The sequence below is a fragment of the Macaca thibetana genome, chromosome 5, assembly GCF_024542745.1.
Source record: "Macaca thibetana thibetana isolate TM-01 chromosome 5, ASM2454274v1, whole genome shotgun sequence".
NCBI lineage: Eukaryota > Metazoa > Chordata > Mammalia > Primates > Cercopithecidae > Macaca > Macaca thibetana.
In genome coordinates, this window is record NC_065582.1 from 88,509,108 (window position 1) to 88,533,571 (window position 24,464).

At 36.5% G+C, this 24,464-nt stretch overlaps 1 protein-coding gene across 1 annotated transcript in view; it reads left to right on the top strand.

Annotated features, from left to right (window-relative positions):
• Positions 1-24,464, top strand: part of EMCN (endomucin) — a 119,828-nt gene that overhangs the window by 78,963 nt on the left and 16,401 nt on the right. Inside the window, exons 6-10 of the mRNA XM_050792509.1 lie at positions 12,412-12,504; positions 12,738-12,797; positions 14,642-14,737; positions 18,896-18,920; positions 20,090-20,151. Coding sequence (XP_050648466.1) covers positions 12,412-12,504; positions 12,738-12,797; positions 14,642-14,737; positions 18,896-18,920; positions 20,090-20,151 — 336 coding nt within the window. The remainder of the gene's footprint in view (positions 1-12,411; positions 12,505-12,737; positions 12,798-14,641; positions 14,738-18,895; positions 18,921-20,089; positions 20,152-24,464) is intronic.

Consider the following 24,464-nt stretch of genomic DNA (forward strand, 5'->3'; position numbering starts at 1 on the left):
CTGAATCTATAAGTTATTTTGGGCAGTATGGCCATTTTCACAATATTGATTCTTCCTATCCATGAGCATGGAATGTTTTTCCATTTGTTTGTGTCTTCTCTGATTTCCTTGAGCAGTGGTTTGTGGTTCTCCTCAAAGAGGTTCTTTGCTTCCCTTGTTAGTTGTATTCCTAGGTATTTTATTCTCTTTGTAGCAATTGTGAATGTGAGTTTATTCATAATTTGACTCTCTGCTTGCCTGCTGTTGGTGTATAGGAATGCTAGCGATTTTTGCACATTGATTTTGTATCCCAAGACTTTGCTGAAGTTGCTTATCCGCTTAAGAAGCTTTTGGGCTGAGACGACGGAGTTTTCTAGGTACAGGATCATGTCATCTGCAAACAAAGATAATATGACTTCCTCTCTTTCTATTTGAATATCTTTTATTTCTTTCTCTTCCCTGATTGCCCTAACCAGAACTTCCAATAATATGTTGAATAGGAGTAGTAAAAGAGGGGATTCTTGTCTTGTGCTGGTTTTCAAGGGGAATGCTTCCAGGTTTTGCCTGTTCGTATGATATTGGCTGTGGGTTTGTCATATATGACTCTTATTATTTAGAGGTATGTTCCTTCAATACCCAGTTTATTTAGAGTTTTTAACATAAAGTGATTTTGAATTTTATTGAAGGCCTCTTCTGCATCTATTGAGACAATCATGTGATTTTTGGCTTTAGTTCTGTTTACATGATGAATTACATTTATTGATTTGCTTATGTTGAACCATTCTTGCATCCTGGTGATGAAGCCAACTTCATCATGGTGGATAAGCTTTTTGATGTGCTGCTGGATTCAGTTTGCCAGTATTTTATTGAGGAGTTTTGCATTGACGTATATCAGATATATTGACCTGAGGTTTTATTTTTTGTTGTGTCTTTGCCAGGTTTTAGTATCAGGATGATGTTGGCCTCATAAAATGAGTTAGGGAGGAGTTCCTCCTTTTCAATTATTTAAAATAGTTTCAGTAGAAATGGTGCCAGCTCTTCTTTGTACCTCTGGTAGAATTCAACTGTAAATTCATCTGGCACCAGGTTTGTTTTGTTTTGTTTTGTTTGTTTGTTTGTTTGCTTTTGTTTGGTAGGCTATTTATTACTGTCTCAATTTCCAAATTCGTTTTTGGTCTATTCAGGGATTCAGTTTTTCCCTGGTTCAGTCTTTGGAGGGTGTATGTGTCCAGGAATTTACCCATTTCTTCTACCTTATGTGCACAGAGGTGTTTATAGTATTCTCTGATGGTTGTTTGTATTTCTGTGGGGTCAGTGGTAATATCCCCCTTATCATTTCTGATTTTGTCTATTTAATTCTTCTTTCCTTTCTTCTTTATTAGTCTAGATAGTAGTCTATCTATTTTATTAATTTTTTTCAAAAAGCCAGCTCCTGGATTCATTGATTTATTGAAGATTTTTTCGTGTCTCTATCTCCTTCAGTTCCACTCGGACCTTGGTTATTTCTTGTCTTCTGACAGCTTTGGGGTTTGTTTCCTTTTGGTTCTCTAGTTCCTTTAGTTGTGATGTTAGGTTGTTGATTCAAGATCTTTCCACCTTTTATCAGCCAGGGGAACTCATGTACACAGTTGATGGAAACGCATACTGGTGCAGCCATTATAGAAATTAATATGGAAATTTTGTCTGGGTGCAGTGGCTCATGCCTGTAATCCCAGCACTTTGGGAGGCTGGGGCAGGAGGATCACCTGAGGTTAGGAGTTTGAGACCAGGCTGGCCAACATGGTGAAATTCCATCTCTACTAAAAATACAAAAATTAGCTAGGTGTGGTGGCACGTAACTGTAATCCCAGCTACTCAAGAGGCTGAGGCAGGAGAATCACTCGAACCTGGAAGGTAGAGGTTGCAGTGGGCCGAGATGGCACCGCTGCACTCCAGCCTGGATGACAGAGTAAGACTCTGTCAAAAAAAAAAAAAAAAGGAAAAAAAAGAAAATAGTATGGAAATTTTGAAAGAAATTAAAAATAGAACTACCCAAGTGATCCATCAATCCCTTTTCCTGGTAAATACCCAGAGGATATGAAATTACTACCATATAAGGATATGTGAACTCCCATTTTCATGACAGCCAAGATGTAGAAACAATTTAAGTGTCTGTTAATGGGTGAATGGATAAAGAATAATATTCCATATTCAGTGAAATATTATTTAGTCCTAAAAAATAATGAGACTTGCCTTTTGCCAAAACATGGATGAACATGGAGGACATTATGCTAAGTGAAATAAGCTAGACACAGAAATAATATTGCATGATCTCACTTACATGTGAAATCTAAAAATAAAAAAATCAAATATACAGAGATAGAGAACAAATCAGTGGTTACCAGGGACAGACAGGAAATGGGGAGACGTAGATTAGAGGATACAAAGTAGCAGTTATGTGGGATAAAGTCTAGGAGTCTATTGTACAACATAAGGACATTGTTAACACAATTGTACTGTATTTGGGATTCATGCTAAATGAGTAGATTTCAATGCTCTTGCCACAAAAACAACTAAAATGTATAATTATGTAAGATGATTGATGTATTCATTTACTTCACTATAGTAACTTTTACTATCTAAATGTATCTCATAATATCATGTTGTATACCTTAAATATATACAATAAAATTTATTTTTTAAAATGTATTTAATTTTTAAAATGAGAGATCAAAGAAAGATAATTATAGTTATATGGAAATGATCAATTGATCAATCAAGGTCTAAAGATATCTCCACTCATTTCATTCAATAGCACAACAGTAGTATGTGATAGAAAGCTGTGTTTAATGATGCTTAACATGAGAAAATTATGCTCAATATTCAAAGTATTGGGGAAAATCAAACTGCAACTGCCCACTGTAACATATCCAGTAAGGCCCCAAATTTGGTATGAACCTGTGCTAACTATACAGAATGGTATATTTAATCAACCACCATTAACCAAGGCATTTAATAAATATTCGTCCTGTTCCTATTATGTGTACACTAGCTAAAAGAGGAAAGATACATGGAGCCTGCCATTGGCAGTTACTAAGGACACAAGTCAATATTATACATAACTATAATAATTCTAGTAGCCATGTAGGCATAAAGTAATATGTTATGGGTGAATTTCAGATAATCTTACATAAGATCAGAGGATAGAGTAATTTTTGTTTTTTGTTTTTTGCTTTTTTCCTTTGGCTGTGGTTGAGGTAACCATTGGGTGGGAAAAAAAGCCAGTTTTAAAAGAGGAGAAAGGGTTCATGAAAGTATTGACCCCTTGGCAGCCAGATTATTCTACCTACTCATTTTTCTAGCTCTAAGTTCAGACCTAATGAGGAGATTAAAAGACCTACTGAAAAGTGATGAAGGGCTGTTTATTCCCTAAAGATAATGCAAACATTGCATAGCCATTACAACAATTTTGAGCAATGATGGAATTCTCTTTTCTTTCCTTATCATGTTCATACAGATAGGCAGAGCTAATAACTTGTTCTTGAAAAATGAACCTTTTGATTTCATTGATAAGAGACCTCAGCCCTGAGCAAAATGGACCATTGTGCCTTACCAAATTGAGAAAGGAATAAGCCATTAACCCTTAATTTTCTGGGGAAAACAACTGTATTAGGGTCCTCCAGATAAACAGAACCAATAGGTTGTGCACAGACAGCGAGAATGAGAGACAGAGAGAGACAGGGAAATAGATAGAGGGATGTAGGGAGAGAGAGAGAGAGAGCAAGTGAGAATGAGAGAGAGAGAAAGATGTATTGTAATAATTGACTCATGTGATAATAGAGGCTGAGAGGTCTAAAGACTTAGGCAGGCTGATGGAGTAATTCCAGCCTGAGTCCAAAGGCCTGAGAACCAGGGTAGCTGATGGCATAAGTTCCAGTCTAAAAGTTGGCAGCCTCAAGCTCCAAGAAGAGCCAGTGTTTCAGTTTGCGTCCTAAGTCAGGGAAAGACCAATGTCCCAGTTCAAGAGTGTCAGGCAGAAAAAGTTCCCTCTTTGTTCTACCCAGGGTTTCAACTGGTTGGACGAGAGGCAACCAGTCAGGGAGGGCTATCTGCTTTGCTCAGTCTACTGATTCAAACATTAGACTTATCCAAAAGCACCCTAACAGACATACTCAGAACAATGCTTGACCAAACATCTGGGCACCCTGTGGCCCATTCAGTATGACACATAAAATTAATCATCACGATATTCCCACAGCAACTAGCATAACTTAAGATCTCATCATAGATACCTGTTTTACTTTCCTTAACTGTGTTTCAGAGTCTCAGTTGCATTGTGGTCATTACAGTTGATAGAAAAACAAAGTCAGAACAGGTATGAGAAGTGCCACCAAACCTGACCACGGGCCTTTGGAAAAGAGGATGCTCCATCCTGTCTGAGTATATTCACTGTGGTTGACACTCTTAGTTTTGGGCATTGGCTGCTGACCTCTAGGAACTTACATAAAGTGAAACATGAATCATTCTATACAGGGGGTAGTTTATCTGAGTTTTCTAACTTTGAATGACAGAATCCTGCTATTGTCGTTTAGTTAGGATCCAGTCAAGCTAGAAATATACCTCTAGCAGAGTAATATCTAGAGTTTTTTTTAAACTTAGGATTTTAGGGTGTTTAGAAAATTAATTGAGAATAAAAGTATTCAATTGTCGAATGAGAAATATATCAGTGTATATGTGGTAGTGTCTGGTACAAACTTCCCCTTAGGAAATTGTACAGATTCCGGGTATGGCTAAGTGGTTTCTTATCTAGTTCAGAGATCTGCTGAATCTCAAAGTAGTGCTCTGCACTGTTCTTGCATCACCCTAGTCTGCCCTGAAAAGTCATAAGAACTCACAGTCTTCACTGGTGAGCTGCCCAGCAATCACTTTAGGAACCAACACATTTCCTGCTACTGCTAAAGGGGTATGGTTCTCCAATAAACTCTATGACATGCTTATTTACTATATTAGGAATAATTCTCCCTGTCCCCTTGTGTCTCTCTGCATGGTCTGGTTTGACCTACTGAAGGAAAGTGTTTAGCTTGTTTTGATAAGAAAAATGCCTATGTGATTGAGGCCTAAATTGAAAATATATTGTATTTTATGTAGCAAAAATAAGAGTCTTGTCTTTATAACTCATCCCTACTGAAATACAGCAGCTTAGGCAGCATGATTTTGGGGTTGATATCACAGACTCTAGAGCTTGCATTCAAATCCTGGCTCTGCCACCTACTTGCTGTGTGGCCCTGGGCAAATGAATATCTCTAGGCATCAGTTTCTACTTTGTAAAATGCAAATATTAATAATACAATAATTAAGTGTGTTAATATTTGCAAGACACTTAGTCTCTTTTAAGGTTTTGAAAATAAAATCCTTCTTAATATTTTCATGTCTGAATTCATGATGCAGGAGGGGATAAGAATATCTCAAAACTTTCAGAATGCTAAGAACAGATTTTATTGATTCCATTGATAATGATGCCATAAGTAACTAAGATAAACATTTTAAAATCTATCGATTACATGGCATATTACAAAGAAAACAGAAAGGGTTTTGAGTCATATTTGGCTTATGGCTTAGCCTTGCACTTACTGTTAAATATATTACTTTATCTCTCTGAGCCACAGTATCTCTCATGTTTAAAACACAGGATTAAAAATGTTTACTTAAGAATAAAATAAATTAGCACATATGGAAGTAATTAACACAGTGCCTCAGTCACTCTCGTCATATATAATTTTGTAAAAACTACTATTTAAATCAAAAAGAAAAAAAATTCCTTTTCTACAACAAATATTTCTACAGAATTACCTAAAGTAAATGAATCCCCATTCAGTTATTCCATTATTTCTGGATTAGAAGATGTTATTACCTCAGGTTACTAACATTGATGGCCCAAAGCAAAGCAAAGCAAAGGAAATTTAAGGTAAAATGTTTTTTGCATTGCTATAAGAGTACAACCAGGTCAGAAAGGTAAGGTCAGATGAGAGCGGGAATTAATTTTCATCATCTGAAGGCAGAAAATTCCTCCTGTGATATTTTACCTATTAAGTAGATAGGGGGTGCCATTGTGTGTGAAAATACATACTAGCCACGGATTGAAAAGAATCTAAAATCCTAGTTAGAGGAGACTCCAGGGTTACATCAACATGCTCCCTTTCCAAAACACAGAATTGCACCAACCATAGTCATAGCACTTATTGTCTATACCACTCATGTATCACTCATATAACAGATTATTTTCCTCTCCAATAATAAAAGCCCAGAGTAGACCACATGTTCTCCTTTCCCTGAGTGTCAGGGTGCTCAGAGTCCATTCTTGTGGCCAACAGCAACAATTATGTTAATACCCGGCATTAACTCTTAGAAGGGGCCTGTTTACTTCTTTCATTTGCATTTGTTCTAATTTCTTATTTCAATCTCATTCATCTTACGGTCTGTAAAATTGCTTAAGCTCCATAAGTCCTTTTTTTAAGAGTTATAAGTAAAATTTAATAAACAATAACATAGTCTCTCCTATTTCGATCCTTGGTCTTTGCCATGATGTTTTACTTGTTCTTTATTGCATGTTTAACATCTGTCAATTTTGGGATATGCTTCTCACCTCCCCTACTAAAATGTGAGCTCCTTAAATGCGACAGCTACCTCTCATACTCTGTTGTATTTTCTTCAACATTTAGTGGTGGTCCTAAGGTAGGTCTCTATTTTTGTTCTTGTTGTCGAATGAATGAGAACAATAATAATATCATGATTTTAAATATGTGCCAATCCCAATATTAAGTTTAAAAGGTAATCTCATAAATTCACTTCATCTTTCATAGTAGTCAATTCTGCTGCCAAGAAGTTTGTTTATCCATTCAGTGAATAGTGATGGACCCTACTTCCAGACACTGTTATAACACTTGGGAAATATCAGTGAGCAAAATAAAGATCCTTGCCCTAGAGGTTCTTATATTCTCGCAGGGAAAGTAAACTATACCCAATAAAATAATAATTAACTAAATTATATAGTAAGTTAAAGATACAAGTGATCTGAGAAAGAGAAAATGTGAAGCAATAGAAGAGGAAGGGATCACAAGCACTGGAGAGGTGGGGAAGGGTTTGCAAGATTGAAAAAAGTGGCCAAGGTAAGTCTTCCTGAAAAGAGTTGAGTAAATACAAGAAGGAAGTGAGTCACCCAATATGTGGAGGAAGAACACCCGGGCAGAGCTAGAACTTGAGGAGAGGCCTGGCATGTTTAAGGGACAGCATTAAGCAAGTGGGCAGAGTTGAGGCAGGGGATTTGCCAGGCAGATTACCTAGGGTTTTGTGGGCTATTGCGCGGACTTTGGCTTTTTCTCTAAGTGGAATGGTGAATCACTGAGGGCTTTGAGCAACAGTGTTACATTAGCCGACTCATGTTTTATAACTCAGAGAGCTGAAGAGACACTGTCAGCTGAAGAAAGGATACAGGAGAGAGAAGATGGTGGTTTTGACCAGGGTGATCACAGAGTAGATGGCAAGAAATCTCAAAATCTGGATTTATTTCAGAGGTGAAGCCAATAAATATTCCTGATGATTGCATGTGGAATAGAATAGAAAGAGATGAGCCAAAAATAGGTCGTTGGCCTGAGCAATTGGAAGGAATGTCTGCTCCAAACTAGGATGGGAAGGCTTCAGATAGAGTGGAAGTTAAAGTATGAACATGCTGAGTTTAAAATGTGTATTACTTGCTAAGTTAAGTATCTGAATTTACAAATCCGGAGCTTAGGAAAAGGTCTGGGATGGAAGTATAAGTTGGGGAATCAGTGACATTGATGCATTTAAACCTTGAAATTGAATGAAATCACCAAATAAATGAGGGTCATTAGAGATGAGGACCAAGGACTAAACTCTAGGGGGCACTCCAAGATTATAATTTAGAAAGAAAAAAAGGGGACAGGTGTGGTGGCTCATGCCTATAATCTCAGCTCTTTGAGAGGCTGAGGTGGGAAGATCACTTGAGGCCAGGAGTTCGAGACCAGCCTGAAAAACACAGCAAGGTTCATCTCTACAATAAAAAAAAAAAGAGAGAGAGAGAGAAAATTAGCTGGGTGTGGCGGTGCATACCTGTGGCCCTATCTACTCAGGAGGCTGAAGCAGGAGGATTACTTGAGCCCAGTAAATGAAGGCTGCAGGGAAGCACTGCAATTCAGTCTGGAAGACAGAGCAAGGTCCTGTCTCAATATAAGAAGAAAAATTAAAAAGGTTTAAAAAAAAAAGAAAGAGAAGGAGGAACCAACCAAGGAGACCAAAAAGAAAAAAAAATCAATAGAGTCTGCTCTATTCTATTAGTACCCACATAAAGAACGTGTGATAAGCAGAAGAGAAAGATTTGTGTCAAAGGCTGAAAAGTTATTTTTTAAAATGGGACATGAATAATCTATCAAATTACAATTAGAGACCAATTCCAAAGTGCTGGGATTACAGGCGTGAGCCACCATGCCCTGCCCAAGATTTCTTTTAACCAAAAAAATTTGGGAGGGAAACGCACAGAAAAAAGAAGGATGGCATGGTAATAAGTTCAGGGATTTTGTATACCCATAGATAGTCCCGTTAGAGCTTCACTCTGAGAATAACTCAAAATCACTACACACGCAAATTCTTAGGAGAGAACTTTAGTCATATAGTGACTCTGAGGTTGGACTTAAAAAGGGCATCTCATATTACCACATGAAGTGGGGAAGGGGTGATTCTCCATAGGAAGAGTTAGGCTTCCCCTAAATAAAAAGGGAAAATAAAAGATTTAGACAGGGCCAGGCGTGGTGACTCATGCCTGTAATCCAAGCACTTTGGGAGGCCGAGGTGGGTGGATCACGAGGTCAGGAGATTGAGACCATCCTGCCTAACATGGTGAAACTCCGTCTCTCCTAAAAATACAAAAAATTAGCCAGGCGTGGTATCGGGTGCCTGTAGTCCCAGCTACTTGGGAGGCTGAGGCAGGAGAATGGTGTGAACCCGGGAGGCTGAGCTTGCAGTGAGCCGAGATCACGCCACTGCACTCCAGCCTGGGCGACAGAGTGAGACTCTGTCTCAAAAAAAAAAAAAAAAAAAAAAAAGGTTTAGACAAACAGATATTTCCCTTATGAACCAGTGCCCAAGTCTTCCAAGTCCAGTTTAAAATTCCTGGAGGCTTCATTTCTGCTTCCAATAGGAAGTGGCCTTTTAAATACTTGCCAGGGAGACTGCTTTAATCTGAATGTTCAGAGAAGCAGAGTTCAAGATTCAGTTAAAAGTACAAGGATTTTATTAGGGGAAAATACCTAAGAGAGAAAAAAAAATGCCTGGGAAGGATGCCTGGGAGGGGACAAGGAAAGTCTAGAAGAGCTACCAGACTGAAATGCACATCTGACCTGGTGATAGGGAGAGAGAACACAGTTGCTGAGCAGAAGCATCTAGGAGAGGTTCAGGGAGACCATCAGGGAATCCTCCAGTCCACATTCATCCAAGGACAAGCCGGCCTAATATTTCTGGCAGGTCCACTCATTGGCTGGGAGTAGCCTTAGAGAGACATGACACCAGTACAAACAGAGAGATCGGTTTCAGAGTACATGTGGGTAACTTTGGTCACTTACACTTTCTATAGTTGGAGTTCTGTGAGGAGCATTATTATGGCAATCACAGGTGCCTTGGGACATTGATAGGTCTTCTGTCTCTAAAACTCTCAATGATTTATTAAGTAATTGGTCTACAGTGAGGTCCAAATATGTACCACTGTCAGATGCTGATGGGGTAAATTTGGATATACATTATTATAACAGACTTGACTCTGAGAGTCTCTGTCTCATCAGTTTGCTCCAAGTTCTGACCTGAAGTTTCCCAGCTGGACTTAAATCCTGAAATATCATAGCCACAAATTCAATAATGGTAAAAATCACCAAACGTCAGGATCCAAGAACAAACCTATGTCATCTGAGAGTACCATATTCTACTCCAGTTTCTCCAGTTCCTCTATGTCTTGACTAGAGCAAAGAAGCATCTGAAAACACAGAAGTGGCTGAAGTTCATATATTTCACTCTTAGAATTTTTGAGAAAATTAAACAAACTGACCTTGGTTGGGAGGTTCAACTCTCTAAGGGAATAATCATAATATAATAATAGAAAATTATTATTATATATAATATATACATATTAATATCACATTCCCTTCTAAGCAGTTTAAATTTATTTTTACTCATATAATTTTCACAATACTATGATGTAGAACTATTATAATCTCCATGTATATATGTGGAAACTCAGGCACATAGAAGCTAAGCAACTTGCCCAAGATTCCACAGGGTAAGTGCTAGAGTCAGATATGTATCCTGTCTTCAGAATCATGCTCTTAGCCACTCTGCTATAGCTCTGCTGTATGTCCTCTGGCAGTGCTATGTTGTTAGTAATATAGGATAATACAGTCTCGACAAAAACTGTGTTGATCATCAGCTCTGAGCATGTCATGGATTCCACATCTGAGTCACAGAAAGAATAACATTAGGCTCACATTTTATGGATTCATCCAAGTACCATAATTTCATAATTAGCAATATGATCATGCTAAAAAACAGGGCTTCTCAAACTGTAGGTTAATTCCCATTATTGGATCATGACCAGTAATGTTGTCTGTGTGTGTCTGTGTGTGTGTTTGTGTGTGTGTGCTGGATTCAGAAATAATTTATTAACTGAAGGTTGCAGTTTAAAGAAAAACAAAACAAATTTAAAGTCTTTGTTCAAGCAGCCACCAAATCTTTCCACTATGAAATGTTAACATTTTGGCCTATCCATGGGTCATTAGCAATAACCATTGACACTGGGTGATCAACACATTTTAAGCAGGGAAGCTGGGAGTTTGTTCTGACTTAGATAGATTACACTTAGTCCTGAGGCTGCCATTTAGCCTATCTACAAGAACTTGGTAATAAGGTAGGACAATTAACCCTTGGGAAATCGCAAGAGGATTAACATCATCGGTTATTTAATCAGCCACCTTCTCCACCAAGACAACTGAAAGAGCATTCATCCTCGCTAAACTACTTGACACTGGAAAAGGCAGCTGAAAGTACCAAGGTTTCAGCTAGTTCCCACTCTTTTATTTAATATTCCTTTTTCTGCCTGCTTAGTGCACTAGCCTGACATTTTTCTTTGTTCTTATGGGCATATATCTAGCTTCCACCCACAGATCTCTTGCATGGCAAGAACGGTACAGACTCTGAACATTATTCTTCACCCACAGATGTCAAAAATGCATGAGCATGCAGTGCGTGCTGGGATGTGGGTGGTGAAGAAGGAATGAGCCAAGGCAGTCATAGAAATATCAATTTCTTTGGTGCAATTATACATGGCCTCAATACGCCCAAGGAACCATAATCATAAGAAGTGCCTCTTAGTGTCAGCTACATTTGACTGCACACCCCCTGTGGCCAGAGCTCCACGTTGGGTGTGTTGACAAGTATGGCTCTCACACTCTAGGAACTTGCAATTCAGAGAACAGACAAGGCAAACAGGTGTGATTTAAATAGAGCACTTCATACTGCAAGAGAAAGAGAAAAAAATTTCAAAAAATTTTCCAAGTACAAATTGTACTTTATTGCAAATTCACAAGAACACATGTTTTCAACTTATACAATACTTAATTATTTATATGTCCTTTAAACTTATTGACAGCTATGGATTTTGGATAGTAGATTTTTACTTATAAATTTTGCTTCAGTCCTTCTGATTGAAGATGGCAAATGTTAACTAAACAAACAAATAACAACAATACATTTTTTATTTATATTTCCCTTGGGGAAAAAAAAGAGCATGGACACTAGTGAAAAAAAAAAAAAAAACAGCCAAGCAGCAGTTACTCTAGAAAAGGCACATAATAAAACCAGTTGCTGAACTTTAGGGATGAAAATGAAGGAGTCTTCTTTGATTTTTCCTCAATTCTTCTAACCAAAGCCTCAGCTGCAATTTTTTTCCCTTCAATCGCTGATAAATATTATAAAATCTGAAGTCCTGTGCAGTTATGATCATTTTAACTATGTGCGATAGAAAAAAGAAATCACCATCAGCCAAAGTTATAATATCTGAAATTTGAAAAATGCTTTTGCATAGATTTACATCCCACAGGAATCTTATGCAGTAGGTTATACAGGCTGTAACTTACACTAAAAAACTTACTGAAGTTTTCTTGGCGAGTTCCTGAAGATGTAAAACTGATACTCAGGCTTTTTGATTCTAAATTTAATTACCTTTCCAGAAGGAATGGATGAACTTACGGTTTAGTGTTATGATTGCATTTATCCTACTATTCGACAATAAATAGTTTTCACAGATCTTCAGAGAGGCAAACTGTTTGAATCTGCAAATAAATCCCGTATGAAGACTTAATACCCTAGTCTGATTCTACATTTGTAATTTTCATACAGGTAGCATTTTACAACCAGATGCCTCACCGTCTAAAGCTGGTACAGTATCCTCAATACCAGTTACAATTCCAGAAAACACCTCACAGTCTCCAGGTATGATATCTGTGTGTCTGAGTGGAAATCTGCTCTACCTGACCTTCTTTTTCACCAAGGAAGCACTACCAGTCTTGACTCACAAAACAGCTCCTTCAGAATGAGACTGAATATTTTGCACTTGCAGCATCATACCTACAAATCATGGCTGCTTCCTTAAATGAGGGTGGAGGGAGGACTGCAAGGATTGGCACACATTAACCAAAAGTGACTTTTTTTTTTCTTTCTTAAAGTAATAGGCAGTGAGGGTGGAAAAAATGCAAGCACTTCAGCAACCAGCCGGTCTTATTCCAGTGAGTAATAGCAATATCTTCATTAATGGCAGTAGATATACAGAATTTTGCATATGACCAGTAAAGGGGAGGAATCAGATTATGGGCAGCCTTTTGTCAACTTTATTGAGCCTGCAATCCCATTACAATACTATCTAACTGCTGCCTGCTCTGAAAATTTCCCACAGGTGAGTCGGGTCTTAATGACAAAAAAAAAAAAAAAGAAGGAAGGAAAGAAAGAGAAGAAAGAAAGAAAGAGAGAGAGAGAGAAAGAAAGAAAAAAGAAAGAAAGAAAGAAAGAAAGAAAGAAAGAAAGAAAGAGAGAGAGAGAAAGAAAGAGAGAGAGAGAAAGGAAGGAAGGAAGGAAGGAAGGAAGGAAGGAAGGAAGGAAGGAAGGAAGGAAGGAAGGAAGGAAGGAAGGAGGGAAGGAAGGAAGGAGAAGAGAAGAGAAAAAAAGCACACTTTGGCAATTTTTTTTCTTAGCTTAGTGTTTAGCAATTACAATCAAGGGCCAAGCATGACTCGATGGCACTAGTTTCAGATAAGCCAAAATGCACAGGTAGATGTCCCTGTAAAAGTGAATTATTTCCAAATTATCAGGTTGTATACCCTGAATATATTTCACTTTTGTCAAGTAAATAATTAAAACAAAAAATAAATTATATCAAAAAACAGATTGTTTGCCTTCATAGAATATTAAAAACGACCTTTAAAAATGTTCCATTTTAACTAAAACCTATATATGTTATATAACGTTTATGTGTGTGCTAAGACTGAATACAGAATATTAAATAATTTCCTTAGTAATTAAGAATAAAAAGACTATATTCAAAGCTGTTACTATAAAAGGCTCTATTAAGTTTAGGTAAACCCATTCCATTAAATAAGTCATCATAGAAATTACTGACTTGCTGATTCACGGCATCTTCACTTTGGGAGGCAATAATAATTTCACCTAAGATCTATTGTGAAATCAGCAGAACTTACTTAAAACAAATATTTAACTCTGACAATGGAAGTGTGAACCATCCTACAGGTGAATTGGAGAATAATTCCCACCCCTGATAAATATATAAGGAGTATGTATGCAAGCAAATATGCTAAACTAATAGTCACCTTAATTTCCTTTAGTTGTGTGTCTATGACAGCTCTCTTGCTTTTATCATTGTACTTTTCATCTTAGAAATAGCCAACAGGAAGGAAGGAAGGAAGGAAGGAAGGAAGGAAGGAAGGAAGGAAGGAAGGAAGGAAGGAAATACAAATATGAAAAACTCACCCTAAGTTACTGCAGCAACATCACTCCCCCAAACAGACACACATACACCTATCTTTCTTGAATCATGTTCATTTTTAAGAATCATCTTCACTGTGATATCTACTTACAATATTTTATGCCTTTTCTAGTTTTTAGATATTATTATAGAAAGAAATTTGTGAGTGTTTTAGAAAGCCAGCATTAGGACGAGAGCAATCCCAATTGGGTTATATATATTTTCCCAGTAACTTCATTATAAAGTACTAAAAAATGTAATGAGTGAATGTGGAATTAATTATAATCTAGAGTACAACTTCTGCTTCTCCAGTCTTCCATCTCCCCACTTCTTCAGTCTCCAGGAAGAAGGGGCACTCTCTCTTAAGGTTGGAATTTTGTTTCAGAAAGGTTACAAGACTGACATCAAGTGGTTATGTCAAAAATGACAACTAGAGGAAACCCCATGAATCAGAGAAATCTTTGCCTAAAATATGTTTTTAATAGAATGATGTTTAAAGAAGAAAGGAAATACTCATGCTTTTGCTCAGTTACTAAACTATCGCTGTGAAATTCAGTAGCCACTCTAATTGACAACGTCTCCAATTCTTTTTAGGTATTATTTTGCCGGTGGTTATTGCTTTGATTGTAATAACACTTTCAGTATTTGTTCTGGTGGGTTTGTACCGAATGTGCTGGAAGGCAGACCCGGGTAGGTAACTGTGTTTGTTCTTATTTTCCTGAAAGAAGAATGAATATATGCTCAGTTTAAACTTGATTTTAAATTCTTAAAGGGAGAGAAGAGTTATAGAAAGAAATGAAATGTATTTCCTGATCATAGAAACAAAGGATGAAGGGCACAGACACCCACTGAATGCTAGTGAATTGCAGGGTAGGAATTAAATACTATTAGTAGATATTATCAAATGTGGGAAAATTCTTTTTAATGAAATAGCCCAAATTTTGTGGGTGGTCAGGGGAATATGGTAGTAAAGAGGGCATAAAAATGACACCTTGTCTGTGGTAAAGATTAACTCCATTTCTATGTAACAGAAAATAAAGACAGGGATTGCTAAGAATTCAGCTCAGGGGCCCATAATCTCAAAAAATGTTCTGTGACTAATTGCTCTCCTTGGAGACACACCCAACGAAAGTATCTTCCATGACCATGTTATATTTTTTATCCTTTATAAAAATAAACTTTCTGTTTTAGAATAGAGTTAGAGTTACAGGAAAATTGCAAAGATAGTACAGGGAGTCACCACACCTAGTTTCCCCTATTCGCTTATTAAGATCTGATGGTATGTTTGTCACAATTAGTAAACTAATACTGATAAATTATTGTTAACTAAATTCTGATTTATTCTAGTCTTTACTGTCTTTTTTTCTGTTCCAGGAACTTTGACTCTTCTTTACTCAACCTTCATCTAAATACCCCTTCAACTCCCACAGCTCAGCTGTCATGTTACCTTAATTCCAAACTATCTCTCCATTTCACAGCCCAGCCCTGGTCATATAATGTAGTATCACGTAACCATGCCCTCATCCATACTATTCCTTCTGGAATATCCAGCCCACCTCTTACCTTTCATAACACACCGAATCTCCAACTTACCCATTAGGACTCAACTCAAACACAAATTTACTGTATCTTTTTATAACATACCACTTCTTCAAGCAGAATGAATTCTACCTTTAATTGTAATGCTACATATTTGGATTATATCATTTATCATACCATAGAATAGTTACTTATTTCTCCATGTGCCTACCTCTCTTGAAAATCAGGCAACCCCTCCAAGTCACAAATCACATATTGTTCACATTGCATGGTACCTAAAGCAGGCCCTTACTATATGCTTATTGAGTTACATTTTTAAATATACAGTAAATAGAATTCTCTTTCCCCACTTTAATTCTAAATATGTCACTAAAAAACTCTACCTAAGTCTCATAAACTGTTAAAAGGTAAAAAGCAATTATTTTTAAAAGGAATATAAGCTGCATTATTCTTTGTTTACCTCATGGACAATGTGCCCCCCAGGACACTAATGAATGTTATCCCTAAAGCCACCTACTGACCGTGCATTGCATGGACAGTTGTAGTATGATCGTGACAGTACCAGGAGAAACTAGGAGACCAAAACAGCAGAGTTCATTTTAGCTCTTCGTGAAAAGTAAAAACAAATCAATGCCTTTTCCTTTGGGAATCAGTGAATAAACTTCTTAAAGTCTGAAACATGTCTCCTTGTTCAGTTTTCAGAGGGGAAACAGCATTTTTATAAGTCAGTTTAATTTCCCTAAGTTTCTGAACTACCTACTAATCCTATCTATTACTGGAAATTGGCTATCCAAATTGAAGCCTGTGAGTGTTGAGTATATAGGATAGGTAAAAATTAATGTGCTAAATTTATTTGTAAAAAAAAAATGCTATACTAAAAATTACTTTACATAGGAAGATTTAAGAATACAGTATTTGAAAAGTTGACATTTTCTATTAAAGAGGCTTCTGTGGATGTGTAAAATTCCAACCACTATGGATAGCTATTCTGAAGACGTAAGTATTTTAAAGTCAAGTTTGGCAATTGTACAAAGAGCCAAATCTTTTTGGTTATTGTTAACTTTGTTTCTGAGACAGAATTTAAAGCACTGTTATCATTAAATTAGCACCATTAAATATCTGCAGTTAATCACTCTTCAAGTATGTGGGAGAGACTTTATCTAGTTCGAGAAATTAGTAAACCCATTCTGCTCTGTGGAAGACAACATGAATCAGAGATTTCAATACGAAATTAAGCTTACCTGGACAAGGTTGACAGTGGACTGAGCTTTAACCAAATAAGAATGGTATATATGCAGAAAATAGTCTGTTGGCTTGCATCTATCTGCTAATGAGAATATTGCTATAGTTTCCTAGGGAAAAAATATTAAAACAGGCATATAAAAATGTCAATACATTTTGCTGGAGAGAATGCGGAGAAAAGGGAAACCTCGTACACTGTGGGTGGAAATGTAAATTAGTACAACCACCATGGAGAACAGCTTGGAAGTTCCTCAAAAAAACTAAAAATATAGCTACTATATTATCCGGCAATCCCACTGCTGGGTATATATGCCTAACACAGGAAATCAGTATATCAAAGAAATACCTGCATTCCCACATTTGTTGCAGCACTGTTCACAATAGCCAAGATTTGGAAGCAACCTAAGTGTCCATCAACAGATGAAGAGATAATGAAAATGTGGTGCTTATACGCAATAATGTCCATTCAGTCATGAAAAAGAATGAGATCCTGTCATTTGCAACAGCATGGATGGAACTGGAAGTAATCATGTTAAGTGAAATAAGTCAGGCACAGAAAGACAAACTTGCCATGTTTTTATTTCTGGAAGCTAAAAAATCAAAACAATTGAACGCATGGAGTGAGAGAGTAGAATAATGGCTACCAGAAGCTGGGAAGGGTAGTGGAGGGGAAGTGGAGATAGTTAATGGGTACAAAAATATATGAAGTATGGATAAAACCTAGTATTTGACAGCACAACAGGGCAACTATAGTCAATAATAAACGTAATGGTACACTTTGAAATAACTCAATGAATATAATTGGACTGTTCGTAACGCAAAGGATACTTGAGGGGATGAATACGCCACTGCCATGATGTGATTCTTATGCATTGCATGCCTATATCAAAATCTCTCTTATACGCCATGAATATCTGCACCTACTATGTACCCACAAAAATTATAAATTAAAAAAATCAACTCATTTTAAAACAGGGCTATTAGCATCACAGTTAATACTGTATTTGACACATAGGAATAAAAAAAATGCTGTTAAATCCTTACTGATGGAGCAAAGATGAGGTTAAGTCTAATTGGTCAGCAGCATATGGTGCCATGGGTTAAATCCTAGGGATTAAGAGTTATGATTGGATATCTTAACCAAGATGACAGAAATAGAAGCAGCCAAAATATTAGTGGAAGTTAGGGTCTTTATAAATAAGGATAGTCAAGGCCAGGAGAATTACATTCAAAGGGCATATTCAATGACAACATTTAGATTAAATATGAAAGGAAATCTAAGAAACAGAAGCTGAGTAGCAATGGAATAAAACCAGAGCAAAGGAGCACAACAAGGGAAACCTTATGCAATCACATTAAACAGTTGGCCTGATTGGCCATAGATTAATGCAAGATTTGATCACTAACATTCACTCCAGAGAGGCCACGTCCTTATGCAGAATGAATCATTCTGAGTTCTCACTCTAAACCCCAGGTGTTTTCTACCAGACAGTTGTGAAGCAGCCTGGCAAAGAGTACAAAAGATTAGTTGCAGCTAGTAGCCTCTGTGATATTTTGCAGGGCTCTTTTGAGAGGCTGAATCAGTGGGTTTAAGATACAATTAGATATAGTATCTACATTGTAGCTCACCACAAACAGTGATTTGTGTCCCAGAAAAGAACAATGTATAAAAGAAAGTCAAAACTTCAATTCTCTGGCATAAAATCTTCAATACTTTTAATAGATTTTTTTCAGAGATACTGAAATAAACAGACATTTTCTGTTGTCCATGGGATATGCAATAATGAACAGTAATTTCACATAGTGATATGAAACTACAAGATCAAGATTAGTCCAGAACTAAATGTAGTGGGGTTGACCTAATTAGGACTATCCCATGAATGCCAGGATAAATATTAACCATACCAGAGGAAATGGCTTGGCAAGGGGAAAATTAAAATATTTTAAAATGGCTTAGAAACATCTCTGTATAGAAAAGAGTGGGTGGCAGGTAAGGGAGTTACAGGGGCTCAGATTTTTGGTAGCCAACTTCTTTGCAACTCTAATAACAACTCCCTCTTCTTCTAGGCACACCAGAAAATGGAAATGATCAGTAAGTAAGCCCATATCATCTTTTGTTTAGATCCTACCATTTACATGTGAAAATTATTGTTAACTCTACTTATACGTTTTTGGATTATTTTCTAAAGTGTAGAAGCACTACATATTGGCTTTGACTATTTGTCAGAACTCTCTCCATTTAACAGAGAAATTCCAAATATAAGGTCATGTTTAATCTTGGAGTGGTAAAATGGGAAATAAAAAGATGAAATGGAAAAAGTAGAAGAAGGAACATAATTATGAGGCAAAATATCATAGAAAAAATCCCTAGAGTTTTTAGATAGTTTTCCCAGTGACAATTTTTAATGTTTATCACAGAGAAAATCGTGCTTCTACCTTGAGCCAGTTCTCAGTGCCTTTAAGGTAGATGGCTGTTCTACTTTGACTTGATTAAAATAAAGCAGATTTTACCAATCCAAGCAACTGTAACAACCAAGGTGCTGCAAAGACATGTGATGAACTGTTTTTCATGTCAAAACAAACCTTGTTTTCCTTGTTGACATGAGTTTGCGGTCTACCTTCATACAAGTGTTTTTACATTTCATAAGGTTGTAAACTTTAGAAATAATGCTACATTACTATTCATATGACTTAGAGACTCCTGAGATGTCCAAAGGAAATAATTAGAGTTTGAAACTCTTTCGGATAGGTGAGAACTCTTGATTAAAATAGACAGTTCAGATACTGTACTACAGTATCTCAGGACTTCATGAAAAGGATTATCTCCAGAATTCAGCATAAGCCCAAAAGGTTTGTAAACATTTATATGTCTTCCTCTCCATAATTCAGAATTGGAGACATGTGCAATATGGACCTTGTGCCAAGTGTTTCACACAACTAATACTAATTTTTAATTTATCTGACAATCACCACTATAAGAGAGTGGCAGGGATTTACTGGCTTGATTGCAGAAAAAGTAAAAATTGCTAAAAAGTATATGTGTATTTGTACGTGAAAAGACAAAGTTCTTGCCCTGGAAAGATATATGTATGTGTGTGTGTATATTGTATGTGTGTGTGTATATATACATATGTATATATACACACACACATACATATATATGCATATGTATCTTCATCATTCTGTTTGTGTCACAGTACTTTCACAAACATTCAATGTTGATTACTGTGGTGCTAATTTAATGTTTTCTGTTTCAAATAGACCTCAGTCTGATAAAGAGAGCGTGAAGCTTCTTACTGTTAAGACAATTTCTCATGAGTCTGGTAAGTTTCCAGACAATCGATTAGATGAAAATTAGTTATTTTAGAATCTAACTATAACCTTGGATTTTGTTCATGTGAAACATAAACAAAAAGCCTAACTTCTTTAGAAATAGCCAATTACTGTCAATAAATGTAAAATTCTTCCATGAAGGAAAGAAAAATCTTACCATTTTGATAAGATTATTGGACTATGTGGCCTTTAGAGGTTGCTTTCTATATATGTGTGGATGTGTAGATGGCTGGAGGCATTTCCTATTCTGCAGGAAGGGCAGAAAGATCACAAAATTTGTTAACAAGTTTTTAAATTATTGCTGTTGTTTTGTTTCATTTTGGTACTGGCTATGTAGAGTCACATGTGGTCAAGAGGACAAAAAAACTGGTCATCAGTTAAAATGTAAATCAGATTTTATATCATTTATATAAATTTAATCATGCCTCTCCATAAAGGTAAAATATAATATTCTATTGATGTAATGTGAATGTTTCCAGTTTCTTAGGTATATTCATTTGATTGAAATTGTAAAAGTCTTTCAAAATATAGGTATGATTTGTGTCAAGAACAATGAAAAAATGTGATGCTGGATAACTTTTCAAAATTAAAATCATAGATTTTTCTTTGTTTTGAGTAGATCAGACATTTAAACCATTGATATCACAAAACAGATCAATTAAAAGCAATTATTAGTTTTATAAAATAATCTAGCTGGGAGCTGTGGCTCATGCCTGTAATCCCAGCACTTTGGGAGGCTGAGGCGGGCAGATCACCTGAGGTCAGGAGTTGGAGACCAGCCTGGCCAACATGGTGAAACTCTGTCACTACTAAAAAATACAAAAATTATCTGGGTATGGTGGTGCATGCCTGTAATCCCAGCTACCTGGGGGACTGAGGCAGGAGAAATGCTGGCACCCGGGAGGCAGAAGCTGCAGAGAGCCAAGATCCTGCCACGCACTCCAGCCTGGGTGACAGAGGAGCGAGACTTCATAAAAATAAATAAATAAATAAATAAATAAATAAATAAATAAATAAATAAACTTGTGGGTCTAATTTAAATATCACGTTACATTAATACATTTACAATATCCAATTCTCCAATTGAATATTGGGGATAAGCTATATTATAAATATTGCTGGTGGCTCAAAATAATTTCGTAAAACAGAAGCTATAAATATTGTCCCAAATCAAGAGCAAGATATTACAGGCTGAAAGTGGTTTCAATTTCATGTATAAATTCAATGTAGAACAAACGGCAACAGGCAAACAGAAGAGCTGAAGAGCAAGGACAGCTGAAGCCTGCGCAGGAATGCTAAAACCCCTCACATGAGCCATCTTCTTTCAGGAGAGAGCTCCTTTTTCCTTGCATCTCTTCCACTCTTTAATACACACATTTGCTTTATTCCCGTACTATCCTTTGTCTCAGGAGGAACGATCTGAGGGGTGCAAAGGAGCAGAATTTACTCATAAAGTGGTTAGAAGCTACTCACAGTTTCCTCCTGGCTATTCACCAGCCTTTACTCAGTAGCCAGGCCTATTCTACCAGGTCAGGGAAAAGGGCAAAAATAAAAAAGTGGTCAAGCAGGCTAAAAGTGAACCAGTCCTGAGTAAGCACATGAGAGACCCTAAGCATGACTACACGATTTATCAAGAAAAGTCCTCAGAATCTGCCTGTGGCTTGCAAACAGGCATCACACATATTCCAAACACTCTGCAGTCATGTTGGCTCTCCAAGCGGTGAGTTATGGTGCTAAACATACCTGGAAATGTTCTGTGTAGAAGCTCCCGGCTCTCCTTTTGAGGACGGCGCTGGGATCGGGACTACCTGCAGTTTTCTACCACCCATTTCCACCAAAGAAATGGGACAACTGACACTAGAATCATGACTTCCAGCAGGGGGAAAACCTCAGAGAATCTTGTGTTTCTTGGTTGCAAATGTAACAGCAGACTCTTCTTTAATGCCTGGGGAAAATTCTATGTAGGCTTTCTCCCACTCTCGCGGTGACTATAGCAGTAAGTGAAATAGACGGTGGCAGACTAGTTAAATCGACCCTTAGCCCACCTAATTTCCTTTTCTTCAAACAAAGTCAGGTCACAGGTCTAAAAGGGAGATTTTATCATGGAAATAGTAACATATAGTCTTGAATACTTTTATTTCTGCCAACTTCAATTTAGAAATTATATTGCTTTTAGCAAAATAACCTCTCAAAGGGCAACCCAGATAACTACCATGGAAAATATTTGGTGATAGGGCAACACTGAAATTGGTGACTCAGAGTAGACTTCAGTAGTCCAGAATTTATTATCTAAAATACAATGCTATCCAAATGCTCCTTGTACTACCACAATTTTTATTAAAGTCTATCATTAACAGAACTTGGTGTCTCCCCAAACACTAGCAAACAAATTTCTTCCCACTGCATTTCAAAATGTATTCAAATATATTTTCTTTATAATACTATGCTCACTACACTCGAGAAGTTACATTACTAAAATTATTTTTACTTAAGTAACTTCTCTTACCTAATACTGATGTCTTTCCTAAAAAATAAGTCAAAAAAAAAAAAAACTTAAATGACTAGGTTTGATATAAGTTCACAAACTTAGCTCAATTTTTCTACTGCTGCCTAGATAAAAATTTTTAGAAATTTTTAAAATACAGAAAAACATTGATAGAACAAATATCTGACTACCAACTACTCAGAATTGATGACTGTTACAATTTACTTTCTTGGTTTCAAGACCTAAGAAATATAATGTTAATTAATGAGCATAGAAGGGTAACACAATGAAATTTGAGCTTCAGTGGTCATAAAAATTATCTGAATCTGTCATTAATTCAGTGTAGAAACCCTGGACTTTTTACCATGGTACAGACCAATAAACAATGTTTCCAAGGAAACAGCCCTCTGCAGCAACCCACCTTTAGGAAAAATGCCAGTGGATGTCAAATCTTCTGGTTTTCTAGAAGCCTGAATGAGCCACAGTTAAAGTTCTGGTCATTTTCTCCTGGGAAGAGAGTTTTTTCACTCCAAATCTCTCTTTTTCAATTAGGTTATGGAGTAAGTAATGTGGTTGATGTTCATCCATCCATTCTCCCTGCTTCCTTTAAATATATTCTTTGTTGAATAAGGTCTTCTGCTGAAGTTGTAACTCATGCATGTTTAAATTTATAACTCTCTTAAATGTAAAAGAGAAAGTTTACTAGGGTCTAACAAGAAGATGCTTTCAGGAAAAAAAAAGAGTATCAAATGTTGCAGATCAAGGAGTCCTTTATAAGAACATATGAGCTACTCCTCAGCTTTAGTAAGGGATCTCGTCAGGTTAAAGGTCACCATGATTGACTAAAAAATGTATGTGTGACATGTGTTTTAAATGTGATTCTTATATCATCTCAGAAATCTAATACACATTATCTCACTTTTAATATGTCAGGTTATACAAATTATAAAGAAAAAATTTGGAATTAGAAATATATATGACTCTATGGAAGAAGAAAAACATTGTATCACTAAACTTAGCTTCAAAGCATCAGTTGACTTTGAACCATTTAGAGTAAGAAAAATCAGATCTGAATTTATTAGAATACTCCTCTGCTTAGAAGACTCTGATAGGTAATAACCTAAGATTAAGTTCAAACACCTTAGCATGTCTGCAACACCTTCCATGATGTGCCTGCCTTCTCTAGCTCAGTTTGACAACACTTGATATGCAATAACAATGCATATTTCTCAGACTTCATTTATTCCCTTCCCTGTCCCCTGACTGTCTCTGTCTTTCTGAACCCAGCTTTCTTGAAGGAGGAGTCTCTTGTTCTTCTTTGTCATGTGCACTTCCCCGTCTAATGGTAATTATATATGATTAATATGTCATTAGCAAACTAATTAATTAGTATGCTATGGCAATTATTCATTAAGTGCATAGTCATCATTTTTTGCTTATTTTTACAAATAAAAGTTCATTGAAAACAAAAAATGAACCACAGAGTAAAAATGAACAAAACATTCACAGATTTATAAAGCCGTATGTAGAATCCTCTTCTGTCCTCAGCCCTTCAATATTTGTCTCATTCTCTGCATTTACACCAAATTTTCCTTGACTGTTTCAAGTGCAAATGGTTTTTCCCTCATCTTAAGATGTTGTTAATTTGGCAAATTAACATACTTTACTGCCTTATAATATTTTTTCATGGCTGAAACTACCATTTTAATATTTGACCAGATTATGAATAATGAAAAATAGAAAGAACAGAGAATAAAAGAGAATTTAAAACTACCCATGAAACAATCTTCATACAACCACTATTGGCATTTGATATAT